The 17,702-nt window shown below is 44.2% G+C and overlaps 2 protein-coding genes across 5 annotated transcripts in view; one reads left to right on the forward strand and one right to left on the reverse strand.

Annotated features, from left to right (window-relative positions):
• The window catches only part of CBX5 (chromobox 5), a 47,662-nt gene extending 40,798 nt beyond the window's left edge, over positions 1-6,864 (reverse strand). Inside the window, exon 1 of one of the 2 annotated variants that reach the window (XM_025400829.1) lies at positions 6,743-6,864. The gene's annotated coding sequence lies outside the window, so the exon portion shown is untranslated. The remainder of the gene's footprint in view (positions 1-6,742) is intronic. The other variant, XM_025400826.1, reaches the window with a different exon arrangement.
• A 69-nt stretch (positions 6,865-6,933) lies between these two features.
• On the forward strand, positions 6,934-13,838 carry HNRNPA1 (heterogeneous nuclear ribonucleoprotein A1). 3 transcript variants are annotated; one of them, XM_025400823.1, is made up of 12 exons: positions 6,934-7,556; positions 8,125-8,241; positions 8,528-8,674; positions 8,839-9,049; positions 9,138-9,230; positions 9,315-9,407; positions 9,535-9,609; positions 9,815-9,970; positions 10,545-10,700; positions 11,000-11,063; positions 11,289-13,469; positions 13,695-13,838. In XM_025400823.1, exons 1-10 carry the CDS (start codon positions 7,542-7,544, stop codon positions 11,053-11,055), a joined length of 1,119 nt encoding a protein of 372 aa, XP_025256608.1. In that variant the 5' UTR covers positions 6,934-7,541; the 3' UTR covers positions 11,056-11,063; positions 11,289-13,469; positions 13,695-13,838. The 3 variants fall into 3 exon arrangements, with proteins under 3 accessions (XP_025256608.1, XP_025256607.1, XP_025256609.1); XM_025400822.1 differs by having other exon boundaries at positions 11,000-11,059; XM_025400824.1 differs by lacking the exon at positions 9,815-9,970 and having other exon boundaries at positions 11,000-11,059.
• Positions 13,839-17,702: the final 3,864 nt, after the last annotated feature.

Consider the following 17,702-nt stretch of genomic DNA (forward strand, 5'->3'; position numbering starts at 1 on the left):
ATAAAGTAGACATATATAAAACATTACTGATCCAAAAAGAATTGTGTTTCAGATAACCCAAAGAATGTCTAAAACCTTTAATCCTTCATTTTCAAAGGGTAAATTGAGGCAACTGCAGGATACAATTTGCCCCAAAGAAATTGGCAGATCTGAGAAGAGAAACTCAGAAAGATCTAATATTTACATAGCTGCTAACAGGAACAGTGTAGGTTTTTCTGCAAACATGCTAGCTGGTAGAGCTCCTGGACAGACTAAACATAGGCAGCAGTTGTCACAGTGGGTGTTCTTCCAGCACAAGTGTAAAGCTGTCATCAGAAATGAATATGTGGCTTCGAGTGGCTTACAGAAATCCAACAAATCTGCATCTTGGACTCTGGACAAGCGAACTCTTCTCAGGATGACCTGGACTCCTTCCTATTAGTACAATGATCAGTTAAAATCATTCTCTATAAGCAAGGAAGAAAAATAAAAGTTTATGTCAGGAGAAAAAGATGATTGCCCAGAGTCCAAGTTCACGAATAGCAGATATGTAAACAGCCATACTGAGTCAAGTGGTATCTCATGTTGTAATTTATTACTTTTAAAATCAATATCCATAACATACCTTTAGGCCCAGTTTCATGTAAGGTGAATGGAAATAAAAACAATCTAAGTAAAAGGACAAATTAAAGACTAGAAATGCTTTACCACGACAGTTATTAATTAAATGGGCTATATCAATAAGATACAGAAATCATGCTATGCAGTTAAAGACCTCAATAGAGCTGGGCACAGCGGCTAGCGCCTGTAATCCCAACACTTTAGGAGGCCGAGGCAGTTGGATCACGAGGTCAGTAGATCGAGACCATCCTGGCTAACACGGTGAAAACCTGTCTCTACTAAAAATACAAAAAAATTAGCCAGGCATGGTGGCACATGCCTATAATCCCAACTACTCGGGAGGCTGAGGCAGGAGGATCACTTGAACCTGGGAGATAGAGGTTGCAGTGAGCCAAGATCACGCCACTGCACTCCAGCCTGGGCAACAGAGTGAAACTGTCTCAAAAACAAACAAACCTCAACAGAAGCAAAAAAATACTTGGTCTTCCTCAAAAATCTTTGTACCCTGATACCAAACCTTTCTCTTTTCTAGAGTATTGTTAAAAGGCTCTGAGAATCTCCAGAATTTCCCCAGCCATATACAAATCCAGCCGCTTCAAATGTAGGCTCACTCCTTCTTTCCCCAACTATCACCCTGCTTACCTACTACCCAAATTGAAGCTTTCCACTTACTAGTTTTCAGACAGAACAGTGAAAAAATATATTCCCCTTTATAGTAAACACTCCTTTTAGATTTGGTTGCAATGGTTAGGTATATCTCTAAGTTGTTCTTTTTTTTTTGAGACAGTCTCGCTCTGTCATCCAGGCTGGAGTGCTGTGGTGCCGAGTCTCGGCTCGCTGCAACCTCCGCCTCCCAGGTTCAGCAATTCTCCTGCCTCAGCCTCCAGAGTAGCTGGGACTATAGGCGCCCGCCACCACGTCTGGCTAATTTTTTGTATTTTTAGTAGAGACGGGGTTTCACCATGTTAGCCAGGATAGTCTCAATCCTGAATTCATGATCCGCCTGCCTCGGCCTCCCAAAGTGCTGGGATTACAGGCATGAACCACTGCACCCGGCCGGTATGTCTCTAAGTTCTAAGCACAAATGCTGTAACTTTTGTAATTGGAGGCCCAACACATATCACACTGGAAGTTAGGATTTCTAACTGTGAGATTCCCAGAATTTCAATGAAAAATTACCCACTAAAATTTCACCACCAGGCCGGGCGCGGTGGCTCAAGCCTGTAATCCCAGCACTTTGGGAGGCCGAGATGGGCGGATCACGAGGTCAGGAGATCGAGACCACCCTGGCTAACACGGTGAAACCCCGTCTCTACTAAAAAAAAAATACAAAAAACTAGCCGGGCGAGGTGGCGGGCGCCTGTAGTCCCAGCTACTCGGGAGGCTGAGACAGGAGAATGGTGGGAACCCGGGAGGCGGAGCTTGCAGTGAGCTGAGATCCGGCCACAGCACTCCAGCCTGGGCAACAGAGCGAGACTCCGTCTCAAAAAAAAAAAAAAAAAAAATTTCACCACCAGAGAGAAAAGTTCATCATATCTATTAATTATCACATTAGAGGCTGGGCACAGTGGCTCACGCTTGTAATCTCAGCACTTTGGGAAGCCAAGGCAAGCGGATCACCTAAGTTCAGGAGTTCGAGGCCAGCCTGACCAACATGGAGAAATCCTGTCTCTACTAAAAATTAGTAGGGCGTGGTGGCACACGTCTGTAATCCCAGCTACTCAGGAGGATGGGGCAGAAGAATCGCTTGAACCCGGGAGGCAGAGGTTGAGGTGAGGCAAGATCGCGCCATTGCACCCCAGACTGGACAACAAGAGCGTCTCAAAACAAACAAACAAACAAACAAAAAACCCTATCACATTGTGAGAGATTTTGCAATATTTTTATTGTTTTCCCTCTTTAAGCACTGTGAGACTTCACAATAAAACAAGCAATTTTCACTTGCACACCACAGTAAACTAGAAAGTCTCGGCTTGGCTCCTATAATCTTTCAAAGTAAAACACATGAGTAAAAACACCAAGTAACAGGTCACTGCTTAATCTGTTTAGATACTCCTTGACTTACAGGTTGAAAATACGAAAAATTGAAAATTCATTTCCTACACCTAAGGTGTTCCTACCGAACATCATAGCTTAGCCTAGCCTACTCTTAAATGTGTTCGGAATACTTACATTAGCCTACTGTTGGACAAAATCACCTAACACAAAGCCTATTTTATAATAAAGTGTTGAATATCTCATGTAATTGGTTGATTACTGTACCGAAAGTGAAAAACAGAATGGTTATGTGGATACTTGAAGTATGGTTTCTACTGAAAGGAAATTGCTTTCCACACCACTGTAAAAGTGAAAAAATCTTAAGTCGTCGAAATATCACAAGTAAGGGACCATCTGTACAAGGGGCTGGGGCTGGAGATGGAAGGAACTGACTCAGAAAGTAATCAAAGGTGGCATGATTTGGTGACCTATTGTTCAGATCAGCAGTCTTTTTTCCCCCAAAACTCTGGGTCTATAAACAGCTGCGAAATCAGTTCGGTGGAAATTGACTGCTTTCTTAAGACAATGAAATAGTATACTGCAGACAAAAGAGTATCAGAGTGCTCTGCACATTTGTTTGTTTAGTGAAATCTGTTTCAATGTGTGTACAGGATTACTGTAAAATACATTTCTTACTGAAGTCAAAAGTTTTGAAACGTGGATCCAAAAGAATCCCAGTAAAGAATTCCAGCAAAGAGGCCAGCTAGAATCAAGTGAAAAAGACGGATGTGAGGCAAAGTCTACCTTCTTCAAAAACATATTTGCCGTTATTTTAGGAAGCCAAACAAGGACAAGATGCAATCAATCATATGTGTAAGTTTAAGTTGCAAAAAGTGGTAAATATTTCTTTTTTCCTGAGACAAGGTCTCACTCTGTCACCCAGGCTGGCGTGCAGTGGCACGATCTTGGCTCACTACAACCTCTGCCTCCAGGTTGAAGCGATTCTCCCATCTCAGGTTCCTGAGTAGCTGGGATTACAGGTGCCCACCACTATGCCTGGCTAATTTTTGTGGGGTTTTTTGTTTTTTGTTTTGAGATGGAGTCTCGCTCTGTCACCCAGGCTGGAGTGCAGTGGTGCAATTTCTGCTCACTGCAACCTCCGCTTCCTGGGTTCAAGCAATTCTGTCTCTGCCTCCCGAGTAGCTGGAATTAGAGGTACCTGCCACCACTCCCGCTTAATTTTTTTGTATTTTCAGTAGAGACGGGGTTTCACGATGTTGGCCAGGCTGGTCTTGAACTCCTTGACCTCAAGTGATCCACCCGCCTCGGCCGCCCAAATTACAGACATGAGCCACTGCGGCCGGCCCAATTTTTGTGTTTTTTGTTTTTTTTTTTTTTGAGACTGAGTCTGGCTCTGTCGCCCAGGCTGGAGTGCGGTGGCCGGATCTCAGCTCACTGCAAGCTCCGCCTCCCGGGTTCACGCCATTCTCCTGCCTCAGCCTCCCGAGTAGCTGGGACCACAGGCGCCCGCCACTTCGCCCGGCTAGTTTTTTGTATTTTTTAGTAGAGACGGGGTTTCACCGTGTTAGCCAGGATGGTCTCGATCTCCTGACCTCGTGATCCGCCCGTCTCGGCCTCCCAAAGTGCTGGGATTACAGGCTTGAGCCACCGCGCCCGGCCTAATTTTTGTGTTTTTAGTAGAGACGGGTTTCACCATGTTGGCCAGGCTGGTCTCAAACTCCTGGCCTCAACTGATCCGCCCACCTCAGCCTCCCAAAGTGCTGGGATTACAGACGTAAGCCACTGGCGCCAGATCAAGTGGTAAAAATTTTAATAAAAATTTCCTTTTATCAAATGGAACAATGATCAATTCTGTATCTAAGGAGATAAACATCAGGATTTAGCGATCCATTTACCAAAGGCCACTCCCTAAACACTTCAACCATCTTCTCTCACTTTTACCTATTTTCCAATTGGTAAAATAATGGATTTTGAAAAAATAATAAACTCTAGCATTTTATTTTTATTTTTTAGCAATGGGATCTTGTTGTGCTGCCCAGACGAGTGCAGTGGCTATTCACAGGCATAATCATTTCACACTGCAGCCTTGACCACCTGAGCTCAAGCCTCCTGCCTCAGCTTCCAGAGTAGCTGGGACTACAGGAACACGAAACTGTGCCCTGCATACTCCAGAATTTTGGAAGAATGATTTTCAACCGAGGGAGATTTTATCCCCGATCCCTACCTCTCCGGACATTTGGCAATGTCTGTTAACAATCTGATTGTCACAAATGGGGATGTGGCGAGAGGTGCGATGTTACTGGCATACAGTGGGTAGAAGCCAGGGATTTTGCTAAATATTTTACTATGCGCAGGACACCCCGAATACCCTTAACAAAGAATTATTATCTGCCTCAAAATATCAACAGTGCTAACGCTGAGAAATCTTGCTGCAGGTTAAGACTGTATTCCTTTCAAACCTAAATAAATCCAGGACAGATACCCTTAACCAGTATCACTTTAGTTCTCAGAAGCTCAGCAACCCCATTACTAGCATACCTACAAATAGGTTTAAAACCAGGTATAAATTATATATAAATACTTTGTCCTTTTGCTAGTGCCAGAGAACATGGAAATTTTTCCTCTGTTCATAAACTGCTATTAAAATCGTTTGTCTTTGGTATAAAGTCGGAAAGGTCTCTAGTCATAAGTGTACTTCATAGGTAGTTGATTTTCAGTATTTAAGTATTTTCCCTTGATCCTGAATTATTGAATAAAGCAGTAAGACTCTGATACAGCCAATGTTATCAAAATTTATTTATTTCTCCAAAAGATCCTGGAATAAGCAAAGGGGGCATTACCAAAAGGAGATAGACTGCATGTAAAACACACTTCGAAGGAAATCTAATTAAAAGGCAAGGAATAATCCAGGTGATGGATGAGTCTTCTGTCCCCAGAACCCTAAATATTACCCTCTTTAAGCGTTTCTTTTTTAATCCAAAGTCAGATATCCTCAAATGAACATCAAAAAGAGGGGTTTTAGGATATCTTTAATGGTGTAAAGAAAGGAAATGTGTGAGAGGGAAAGTTCCCAGGAGAAAGAGACTAAAATAAAAGCACTGGGCACATGGATTATATAAATCAGAAAAAGGGTGGTAAGTATGTGATTATGATTAGAAACACAAAACAATTGACTTCATTTTTTATTTAATTTTAATCACAAATCATTAATCTTGCAAAGTTTTAAACATTAAAGAACCAGCCTGCCTCGATCCTACTGTGTCCCTAGGACTGACACACTTTGGTGTGTAGCTTTCGAAAACTTTTCTATGGACCTACAAACATATTGTTCGTGGAAATATGCACTATCAGGATATAGAGATTTCTCCTATTCGTTCTAACATTTTAACAGTCTTCCTAAAGAAGCGACTTCTGAAAGTATTATTAAAAAAACAAACAAAAACCTCCTCTGTTCCCCAAACCTCAAGTGGTGAGGAGGCGGGGGAAAAATGGTCAAGTCGAGGAATACAGCAGGAAACTTAGGCTTTCAGGGAGGTGTATGGGACTGAGGCCTAAAGGCTCCGTTAGAACATTAGAAAAGTCAGTGTGGATAAAACATTCATCCTCACACGCCATTACAGGCACCGACTCCCCTTCCTCACAACCCCAAATCGAAGACCTCTCTCTTTTGGAGAGCCGATTGGACGACTGGTCCCAGCGCTTTCCTTAGGCTGTCCGTCTACTGGCTCCAGATTCGTTCCATCCGTTTAACCGCCCGATCCCGCATTCCCCATTGGAGTCAAACCGCTGCCTCCTGGAGAAGCCCAACCTACCGCGCGCTTCCTGCTCACTGGCTCAGTGAGACGCTCCTCAGAAGGGGAAAACCCATCTCCCACATTCCGATGGCCCAAGGGCCGATCAGTCGGCAGCTCAAGGCACACCCAATTGGCCTATACACAAGCCAGTCAAAGTCTTCGGCTGCACAGCTCCCAAGAACCTACAGGGATTAAAACATCCCGCCCCCTGTTCTTCTATTGGTTGACCCGATCCACCGCTGCCCCTTGACTATCCCCCACCCCGCGGTCCATTCATTTCACACAATAACGGGCCCAAATGGAGTCAGTTCAAGACCTACTATGGGTAGATAAGACTGTCTGCCACTTACCCGGGATTGAGAGTGATCACTCACGCTAACGTCTGCCCTGTTCCTGTTTGGTGAGGCCGCACCACTAGCCACCACCGCCGCCGCCTTCTGCGCAACGCCAACCGCCCGCCAAAACGGATCCTTCCCTGCGCCTGCGCAACCAATCCTGGAACCGGACCTTTTTTCTCCGCCCACTGCGCATGCGCAAAGCTAGAACCAACTCCCGCCAACACGCAGGCGCCGTAGGTTCACTGCCTAGTCCTGCCCGCCATTTCACGTGTTCCCAGAGGCAGGTGGAACTTCTTAATGCGCCTGCGCAAAATTCGCCATTTTGCTACACGTGCGGTCAACAAGCGTTCTTTGCAAAAAAACTGTGACCTCCTGGCTGCTTGTCTAATACATAGTGTTAATCATGCTTTGCCACGCGACTTGACTGTAATATTTACGCGTGGAAGATGAAAAAGGCGTTAAACACCCCAGGTAGATTCAAACATGAATGATTGGTCGGTTGGCCAATCAGACTGGTTAATAATAATATTACCCGAGAACCAATTGACTCCAAGGGGTGGAGACGCGTAGAACGCCCAAAGGAATGACGTTACACAGCAATGTGGCACCACAGGCCAATAGCAAGGGGAAGCGATTTCAAATGTCCAATCAGAGCTGTTCCAGGGCGGAGTCTACCAATGCCGAAAGCGAGGAGGCGGGGTAAAAAAGAGAGGCCGAAGGTAGGCTGGCAGATACGTTCGTCAGCTTGCTCCTTTCTGCCCGTGGACGCCGCCGAAGAAGCATCGTTAAAGTCTCTCTTCTCCCTGCCGTCATGTCTAAGTCAGAGGTGAGTTAGGCGAGCTTTCCAACTTGAATTTTTTCGTCTCCCTTTCCTGAATCGATAAGATGCGGCTTGGTTTCGTTCCTTGCACCAGCCGATTCTACAGTTAACTTCGGTCGCTGCCAAGGCCTACCCCTCCCAAAGTTCAAGTCGCCATTTTGTCCTCTTGATCGCCATGAGGCCGCTCTCCGCCAACCACGAGTTATCACGCGGGACTTGCTACTCGTAGCAAAATTCTTAGGCACACAGGATCTTTGTCTTTTTTTAAAAGACCTTGCCTTGGTGAGCGAGATTTCTGAAGAGCGGTTAGTCCCATTATGGAGATGCACCCCTCCCACCCAAGCCTTTGTTGCGCGTGCGTCGGAAGACGACTAGAGACGCATGCGCTTGCGATTTCCCAGCACTCCCAACCCCCAGCATACTGCCTCCCTTGGTGGGGAGAAGCACGTGGCTTGTTGCGACCTGAACAAACAATAAGTGCTAGGTACACAGTTGGTGTCTAGTTTTTCTTTTCCTTGATGGAAATTGTTTCGTGTTGTAGTCCATTTAACACTTCCCCCTTCCCCCACTCCAGTCTCCTAAAGAGCCCGAACAGCTGAGGAAGCTCTTCATTGGAGGGTTGAGCTTTGAAACAACCGATGAGAGCCTGAGGAGCCATTTTGAGCAATGGGGAACGCTCACGGACTGTGTGGTAAGAATTGGGACAAAGCAGTAAAATAGCCGATTTCCTTGGCATATCTTGGTGCAGTCTTCTCTGAATGCTTATGAAAGTTGTTAGTAGCATTATGATTAGAGCTTTGTCGGCAAAGGAACATTCTGCTTTGATTTTAAAAGCTACCTGTTAAATCTAGGGTAGAGGGAAACTGGACCGCTTTTCATAAAAGGCTGGTATAAAGTTTCCTATTGCCCTATTCAAAGTTACAATGACAAAAGCTTCTGCGGTCAGACTTTGTTACATAAATTAACACTGTTCTCAGGTAATGAGAGATCCAAACACCAAGCGTTCCAGGGGCTTTGGGTTTGTCACATATGCCACTGTGGAGGAGGTGGATGCAGCTATGAATGCAAGGCCACACAAGGTGGACGGAAGAGTTGTGGAACCAAAGAGAGCTGTCTCAAGAGAAGTGAGTTGTTTTGTGTTGGGTTTTTGTTTTTTTTTCCCCCTTCAACTCATTTAGAGATGTGCTGCTATGGACTTAAGATTCAGGAGTTTTCTAAACTTACCAGAACAATTTTTGATTTGAATATAGGGTTTGCTAATCTAAACCTGTGGTTTTCCTCCTATTAGGATTCTCAAAGACCAGGTGCCCACTTAACTGTGAAAAAGATATTTGTTGGTGGCATTAAAGAAGACACCGAAGAACATCACCTAAGAGATTATTTTGAACAGTATGGGAAAATTGAAGTGATTGAAATCATGACTGACCGAGGCAGTGGCAAGAAAAGGGGCTTTGCCTTTGTAACATTTGACGACCATGACTCCGTGGATAAGATTGTCAGTAAGTATCCGATAGTGGCATTTAGTAAGGGTTCCACAATCCATGTGGCATTCTAAACCCTGAGACCATGTATTTATATTTTTTTTAGTTCAGAAATACCATACTGTGAATGGCCACAACTGTGAAGTTAGGAAAGCCCTGTCAAAGCAGGAGATGGCTAGTGCTTCATCCAGCCAAAGAGGTATGCTTGTTGCTTAATTAAACCTTAAAGGTAACTGAGTTACTTCAGTATGAATGATTTAATGCTTAAACTTCATTTCTTAAGGTCGAAGTGGTTCTGGAAACTTTGGTGGTGGTCGTGGAGGTGGTTTCGGTGGGAATGACAACTTCGGTCGTGGAGGAAACTTCAGTGGTCGTGGTATGTATGGTTTATGCACGTGTAGTTCTGACGTCACACCGTCTTTGCTATGTAGATTTTACAGTGTGGGAGGTGCATTCAGAATGTCATTTTCAGTGCAAGTCATACTTGAAACTTTTTCTTCCAGGTGGCTTTGGTGGCAGCCGTGGTGGTGGTGGATATGGTGGCAGTGGGGATGGCTATAATGGATTTGGTAATGATGGTAAGTTTTTTAGGACTAAGTAGAGAAAAAATCCTGGCAACCTGGATCTTTAGAATAGGTTGATAAGAGACTAAAATTCTGGTGCATGACAAACTCAACCTTGCCCATAACACGCATGCTGTGAGCAGGCCTTCAGCCATTACACTTGCACACGTTTTCATTGTCAAATACTTTTGTCTTATTGAGAAGAATTGTATTCTTGTAGGTGGTTATGGAGGAGGCGGCCCTGGTTACTCTGGAGGAAGCAGAGGCTATGGAAGTGGTGGACAGGGTTATGGAAACCAGGGCAGTGGCTATGGCGGGAGTGGCAGCTATGACAGCTATAACAACGGAGGCGGAGGCGGCTTTGGCGGTGGTAGTGGTAGGTATCCAGTGATCCAAGTACTTGGTGTGACAGCTAGATTAGCCTTTTAGAGCTTGGGTTCTGGTGCTGTTAAAGCATTGTGTGGTACATTGCATGGTATATTAAAAACAAATGGGCTTGCTATGCTACCTCCTCCTAGCTTTAAGCTGGGGCCGCCTCACTCCCAATTAGTAGAGATAAGTGGATAGTATTGTCTTTGAGTTAGATTAGTATCATAGAAGGATTTAGTATCTTAACTCCTTTGGGACCTTAGGCGCTTAGTTGATGTATCCAAGATACTTCTGCTTGCTGTGGCCCTGGATCCATGAAGGCCTTCAAGGCTGGAGAATATGCTTGAGCCACTATGAAAATCTCTTTATTTTATGTCATGGTGAGTTAGGCCAGTTTTTTTATTACTGGATTATTCAACTGAATGCCTTTCCCAGAGAATGAAATGCAAAGATTGGAGTCACCATAGTTTGGGAGAAAGGAAGGCAGATAACTCAACCTTATTGTATTCTGACCACTAAACAGAATTGGAAACTAGCATCATCCTCAGGTAACAGACGAAGGCCCTCTTTCCCATTCATAGGAAGCAATTTTGGAGGTGGTGGAAGCTACAATGATTTTGGCAATTACAACAATCAGTCTTCAAATTTTGGACCCATGAAGGGAGGAAATTTTGGAGGCAGAAGCTCTGGCCCCTATGGCGGTGGAGGTCAATACTTTGCAAAACCACGAAACCAAGGTATGGTATCTGTGTAATTTGGGATCATGTCAAAAGAGTTGTATCTGTAGCTACTGCTGGGAAGAAAGCCCTTTAACTGCTATGTCTAGGCAGCAAAACGTTTACAGTTTAGAACCTTCAGAAAGTGATAATTTGATCACAAATTTAAAAAGTCATGGGACTGCTTTACCACCTCCTTTGGAGTAGGGGCCATTTTTAAATGGCCAGACACTTGAATTTAACTTTTATTATCTCAACTATGAAAACATTGTGTTACTGTTGGCACTTTGAAACTTTAAAAGAAAAATTGTACTCTTCAGGTGGCTATGGCGGTTCCAGCAGCAGCAGTAGCTATGGCAGTGGCAGAAGATTTTAATTAGGTAAGTAAGCACCTTTTTGTGTGTGGACAATTTTTTAAATTGCTGATGAACCCAATAACCCTAATGTAGCTGAGCAGTGCAACATAGTTAACATTATAATTGCAGTAATTGTGGATATAAAGTTAATATTCAGATCAGCAAAATTTGTGGGAAGCAAACTTGATATTGGATTGTAGCCTTGAGTCTTAATATGTTTAGATTAACAACTTTATTCCATATTGTTCAACAGGAAACAAAGCTTAGCAGGAGAGGAGAGCCAGAGAAGTGACAGGGAAGCTACAGGTTACAACAGATTTGTGAACTCAGCCAAGCACAGTGGTGGCAGGGCCTAGCTGCTACAAAGAAGACATGTTTTAGACAAATACTCATGTGTATGGGCAAAAAACTCGAGGACTGTATTTGTGACTAATTGTATAACAGGTTATTTTAGTTTCTGTTCTGTGGAAAGTGTAAAGCATTCCAACAAAGGGTTTTAATGTAGATTTTTTTTTTTTTTGCACCCATGCTGTTGATTGCTAAATGTAATAGTCTGATCGTGACGCTGAATAAATGTCTTTTTTTTAATGTGCTGTGTAAAGTTAGTCTACTCTGAAGCCATCTTGGTAAACTTCCCCAACAGTGTGAAGTTAGAATTCCTTCAGGGTGATGCCAGGTTCTATTTGGAATTTATATACAACCTGCTTGGGTGGAGAAGCCATTGTCTTCGGAAACCTTGGTGTAGTTGAACTGATAGTTACTGTTGTGACCTGAAGTTCACCGTTAAAAGGGATTACCCAAGCAAAATCATGGAATTATTGGTTATAAAAGTGATTGTTGGCACATCCTATGCAATATATCTAAATTGAATAATGGTACCAGATAAAATTATAGATGGGAATGAAGCTTGTGTATCATCCATTATCATGTGTAATCAATAAACGATTTAATTCTCTTGAATGAAATGACAACTGTATGGATTTGGGACTGGCAGAGATTTGGACTTTCCCTACCCACTCCCCTTGATGATGTTGAATGCTTCTATCACAATTCAAGTTCAAAGCTCTGCCAGGGAATAGAAACTAGCTGCTGGCTAATGCCGCTCCATAAATCCACAGATTTGAAGTGTTTGGGAGGCCTTTTAAAAATAAGCAATATCAGAAAGTATTTTAATGAACATAAAGATAGGCTTACATTAAAGGAAAACTGCAGTTTGGGTTCTGGTTGGGTGGGCCTTCAGAGGTTTTATCAGTTAACTATACTAATTTGGAGTTGAAAACCATACCAATAGAAACTAAATTTTTCTATGTAATTTCGTGTTAACTGCAGTTTCCCTTTATGGCACAAGGTCACACAACCTACCTAAAATGTTAATTGTATAGAAAATGATTTCTAAACCTTTAACAGTTAATATCCAATAATGTGTTATTTGTACATAGATTCTTTTGAGCCTTACCTTTGGTGCTCTCAATTTCAGTGCTATTGTACCTAGTAGCATAGAGATTTGTTTATCAATAGTACTGTATATTCCATCCCATGGGTGTGTTGGAAGTTTGGGGAGGAGGGTGGTGGGAGGTGGGTGGGAGATGGTGGTGGGTGGGAAAGCATGGGTGATAGTCCATGATACTGGCTGAGTTTGCAATAGCAGGTGGAACCTTAACTATTGAGGGAGTTTGCAGATACCTCAGGATTCGTGACAATGCCTTTAAAGATCCAGGAGAGATGTTCAGCTACTAGGAACTGCTAGCAAGTATAGCGCGAATGGCTCCGAGCTCAGACACTCTACAGCTGAGAGTAGACACTTGTGGTATGTGGAGTACAGATAAGCCAGGGGCAGGCCACGGCACGCTCCATGAAAGCTAGGAGGGAGTGAAATTTCAGTGATCATCGCAAGGAAGGAGGCAGACAAGAGTAAGGCACACCTGACTCTTAGGACTAGCAGTCAGAACCAGGAGGAAAGGTTTTATTGCTATGCGGGTAGGTAAGAACAGATTTTACTTACATCCATATAGTGGCTTAAAGTCCAGTTTTCTGTTAAACATTTTTCTTAATATATTGAGCCAAAACTAGTCCAGTTAAGCTGAACTTGGTTTTTCTGGAGATGAATTGTTTTAAATTGACACCCTATTGGTGGCTCCCAGTTGAAGGAAGTGAGCACATTATTTGTACTGTGAATATAAATTTTTGCCCTTTTATTTATCTTCCTTTGACCCATTTCCTTAAAATAATGGCTCAAAGTAATAGACTCTTCCCCATATGGTGGGGGGATGGGTGGGCTATCAATGGGAGGTATGGGGGGTTTAGCTTGAGATGGGACTTGGTCTTAGAAGAGAGCTACTTCTAAAGGCTGTTTACTTTTCTAGGGAGGAGTCTGCTACTAGTCTTATCAGCTCTTAAAAACAGAAACTCACCTGTCCAAGTTCGTGGCAGAAAGGTAAGTTTTTTACAAGTTAGTGGTCAGCAAAAGAATGCCCTGCGTTCCCAAAGTAAAAAGGGAGAAGGACAAGCTGTACCTCAAACCAAAACATTTTGTAATCTCATCCAATTGCAAAAAGTTACTGGTACAACCAGGTATTCCCAGTAGTGACAATGGATATAATTGTGTAGTCATTCAGTTCTGTTTATATAAATACTTTATAACCTCTTTTGCCTTTTGCAGGAACATCCTTGTGAAGACCTTTATCTGAGCCACTGTGCTTCGTTATCACTGCCATGCAGTTGACATGAGCTGTTCTGCAGCTCAAATTCCATTTTGTAAATGGGGTTTTTTGGTTTTTTTTAAAAATAAACTGTATTTGACTTATTTCTGCTTGTTTTGTCCTCCTTTGTGATATCTATGGTTAATAACGTTGAAATTCAGGTTAGAATATGGTTGATTACAATGTGAATTGCTGTATTTAGATTCATCCCATTCAGCTTTATGGTTTAATGAAAATAGAAATAAGTTTTCACTGCTGGAGTAATTTTTGGCTCATTATAATAAGTAAACTTTACTGTTGATCCAATTGAGCATGTCCTTTTTCTAGCTCCCCTGGCAAGGGAAAATCAAGTTGTAGCACTGCCATTGAGCTCAGTAGGTCTCTATTGGGACTTATGCTCACCATCTGTTGCAGAGGGACATAATGGGTTTCATCTTTGGCAAACAAGTTGGGTTTATTGGCCAGCTGTCTCATACTAAAGTAGAATTATCAAGCCAGGAGTAAGAAAGTAAACTGAATGGGAGGCAAGACTTAGCCTCTCAAAGATAGTGAGCCTAAAAATGTAAGGGCTATCTTGGAAGTAATAATTGTACCCTCTAGTAAATGCTTAGTTTTTTCTGTGTTTGAGATGAAGTGTCCCTCTGTCACCCAGACGAGTGCAGTGACAATCTTTGCTCACTGCAACCTCTGCCTCCTGGGTTAAAGCAATTCTGACTCAACTTCCCATGTAGGTGGGACTAGAGGTGCCCAGCTAATTGTATTTTTAATAGAGACAGCGTTTCACCATGTTGCCCAGGCTGGTCTTGAACTCCTGGCCTTAGGGGGTCTGCTCACCTCAGCCTCCTAAAGTGCTGAGATTAGAACTGTGAGCCACTGTGCCTGGCCACTTAAATTTTTCTGATATTTTCAAGGAAAGTTTATCCAGCCTCAGTTTTGAACCTAACAAAAGTGGAGGTAGAATTATTGGGAAATTTTTGCCTCTTAACACCCATGCTGTTTTGAAATAACTGTATGTGGGACTAAGTTCCATCAGCCTTGTGGTACTTGGAAGTAATGTCAGGGTCTCAGTTTGTGACTTGGCATTTACTAGAGGTTTTATTGTGGACAATCAGATTTCCTTGAAGGGAAAGGGCAACTGGAGGATAGTAGTTTCCTAAAAGCATGCCTATTGAAGAGAAACATTGTTTCATTCCATGTACTTTGCTACATACTTCATTATATGGGATTGTGAAAAGTAAATTCCATGTTTTCTAAATCAGGAAATAGGCTGAAGGTAAAATCCTGTCCCAAGTTCCTGCAACCACTGGACCATGTAACCCAGGCTGCTCTATTTTCTTTTTTTTTTTTGAGACGGAGTCTCACTGTGTCTCCCAGGCTGGAGTGCAGTGGCGCGATCTCGGCTCACTGCAAGCTCCGCCCCCCGGGTTCACGCCATTCTCCCGCCTCAGCCTCCCAAGTAGCTGGGACTACAGGCGCCCGCTACCGCGCCCGGCTAGTTTTTTGTATTTTTAGTAGAGACGGGGTTTCACCATGTTAGCCAGGATAGTCTCGATCTCCTGACCTTGTGATCCACCCGCCTCGGCCTCCCAAAGTGCTGGGATTACAGGCTTGAGCCACCGCGCCCGGCCAGGCTGCTCTATTTTCAAACTTATGTTCCACCTTGTTAGGTCAGCACACCAAACGTGTGTGTGTACGTGTGTGTGAGATGGTCTTACTAGTGATTTTCATGAGTGCACGGGGATTGTCTGTACCTGACATCTCTTAGGTGAACTAATTAAATTTCTGAACAGCTAGCCCAAGCCCCTGCCCTTTGCAACTTGAAATGGGGAGACAAAATGGCTGGGTGCAGTGGCTCATGCCTGTAATCCCAACACTTTGGGAGGCCGAGGCAGGTGGATCACGATGTCAGGAGTTTGAGACCAGCCTGGCCAACATAGTGAAACCCCATCTCTACTAAAAATACAAAAATTGGCTGGGCACAGTGGCTCACGCCTGTAATCCTAACACTTTGGGAGGCCAAGGCGGGCAGATTGCCTGAGCTCAGGAGTTCAAAACCAACCTGGGCAACATGGTGAAACCCCATCTCTACTAAAAAATACAAAAAAAAGGCCGGGCGCGGTGGCTCAAGCCTGTAATCCCAGCACTTTGGGAGGCCGAGACGGGCGGATCACGAGGTCAGGAGATCGAGACTATCCTGGCTAACACGGTGAAACCCCGTCTCCATTAAGAAATACAAAAAAAAAAAACTAGCCGGGCGAGGTGGCGGGCGCCTGTAGTCCCAGCTGCTCGGGAGGCTGAGGCTGGAGAATGGCGTGAACCCGGGAGGCGGAGCTTGCAGTGAGCTGAGATCCGGCCACTGCACTCCAGCCTGGGCGACAGAGCGAGACTCCGTCTCAAAAAAAAAAAAAAATTAGTCAGGTGTAGTGGCGCGTGCCTGTAGTCCCAGCTACTCAGGAGGCGGAGGCAGAAGAATTGCTTGAACCGGTGAGTCGGAGGTTGCAGTGAGCCGAGATCGCGCTACTGCCCTCTAGCCTGGGTGACAGAGTGAGACTGTCCCCCCACCTACCCAAAAATACAAAGATTAGCAGGGCGTGGTGGCGCGCGCCTGTAATCCCAGCTACTCTGGAGGCTGCAGGAGAATCACTTGAACCTGGCAGGCAGAGGTTGCAGTGAGCCCAGATCATGCCACTACACTCTAGCCTGGGCAACAGAGCGAGACTCCGTCTCAAAAAAAAAAAATGAAATGTGGAAACATTGCCAGGCGCAGTGGCTCACACCTGTAATCCCAGCACTTGGGGAGGCCTAGGCAGGAAGGTCACTTGAGGTCAGGAGTTCGAAACCAGCCTGGCCAACATGGTGAAAACCATCTCTACTAAAAATGCAAAAATTAGCTGGGCGTGGTGGCAGGTGCCTGTAATCCCAGCTATTTGGGAGGCTGAGGCAAGAGAATCGCTTGAACCTGGGAGGTGGAGGTTGCAGTCAGCCAAGATCCTGCTGCTGCACTCCAGCCTGGGCAACAGAGCGAAAGATGCTGTCTCAAAAACAAAAAACAAAACAAAACAAAAAACAAGAGAAAAACAGTGTGGAAACATTAGATGGCTCGTGACTGTGATAGCACTTTGGAAGGCTGAGGTGTGCAGATTGCTTAAGCCCAGGAGTTCAAGACCAGCCTGACCAACATGGCGAAACCCCCTTCCTACTAAAAATACAAATATTTGCCAGGCGTGGTGGCATGTACCTTTAGTCCTAGCTACTCAGAAGGCTGAGGCGGGAAGACTGATTGAGCCTGGGAGGTTGAGGTTACAGTGGGCCGAGATCAGCCCACTGCACTCAAGCCTGGGCAACAGAGTGAGACTCCATCTCAAAAAAAAAAAAAAAAAAAATAGGAAGCGCTTCAAGTTGTTTTCATTCCCTAAACTTAGGCTAGAGACCACGTTCCATATCTCCCTAATCACTGTGCTGCTTTTAGGCCTCAGTATCTGTGGTGCCCATTTTGGTTTGAGACACTCACTCGGTTGCCCAGGCTGGAGTACGGTGGCATCATCATGGCTCACTGTAGCTTCGAACTCTCAGGCTCAAGCAATCCTCTCACCTCAGCTTCCAACATAGCTGGGACCACAGGCATATGCCACTGTACCCACCCACTAATTTTTATTTTTTATTATTTTTTTTTTTGGTAGGGTCTCCCTGTGTTGTTCAGGCTAGTCTCAAGCTCCTGGGCTCAAGCAGTCCTCCCACCTCAGCCTGTGGTGTCTAGATCAGAACTTGGATGTAAGGTTTTAATGTTGGAATGGAGCTAGTAAATTTGAATAAAAAGTAAACGTAAAATATTCTGAAGAAGCTGTGTAACTCAGGGACTGGGAATATTGGAGACCATACAACTCCAAGCAAGGAGATTGTGTCATATCAGGGAGGTTTGACTGGACTTTAACTGATATGGCTAAGGAATCTGAAACTTAGTCAATTAT

This window comes from Theropithecus gelada, chromosome 11, assembly GCF_003255815.1.
Source record: "Theropithecus gelada isolate Dixy chromosome 11, Tgel_1.0, whole genome shotgun sequence".
In the NCBI taxonomy this organism is placed as follows: Eukaryota; Metazoa; Chordata; class Mammalia; order Primates; family Cercopithecidae; genus Theropithecus; species Theropithecus gelada.

What these genes read in the sequence shown, in the direction of transcription:
- HNRNPA1 (XM_025400823.1), top strand. An exon ending in AGAGAGCTGTCTCAAGAGAA is followed by an intron (nt 8,675 to 8,838) that starts GTGAGTTGTTTT and finishes TCCTCCTATTAG; the next exon opens with GATTCTCAAAGACCAGGTGC. An exon ending in CGGCTTTGGCGGTGGTAGTG is followed by an intron (nt 9,971 to 10,544) that starts GTAGGTATCCAG and finishes TCCCATTCATAG; the next exon opens with GAAGCAATTTTGGAGGTGGT.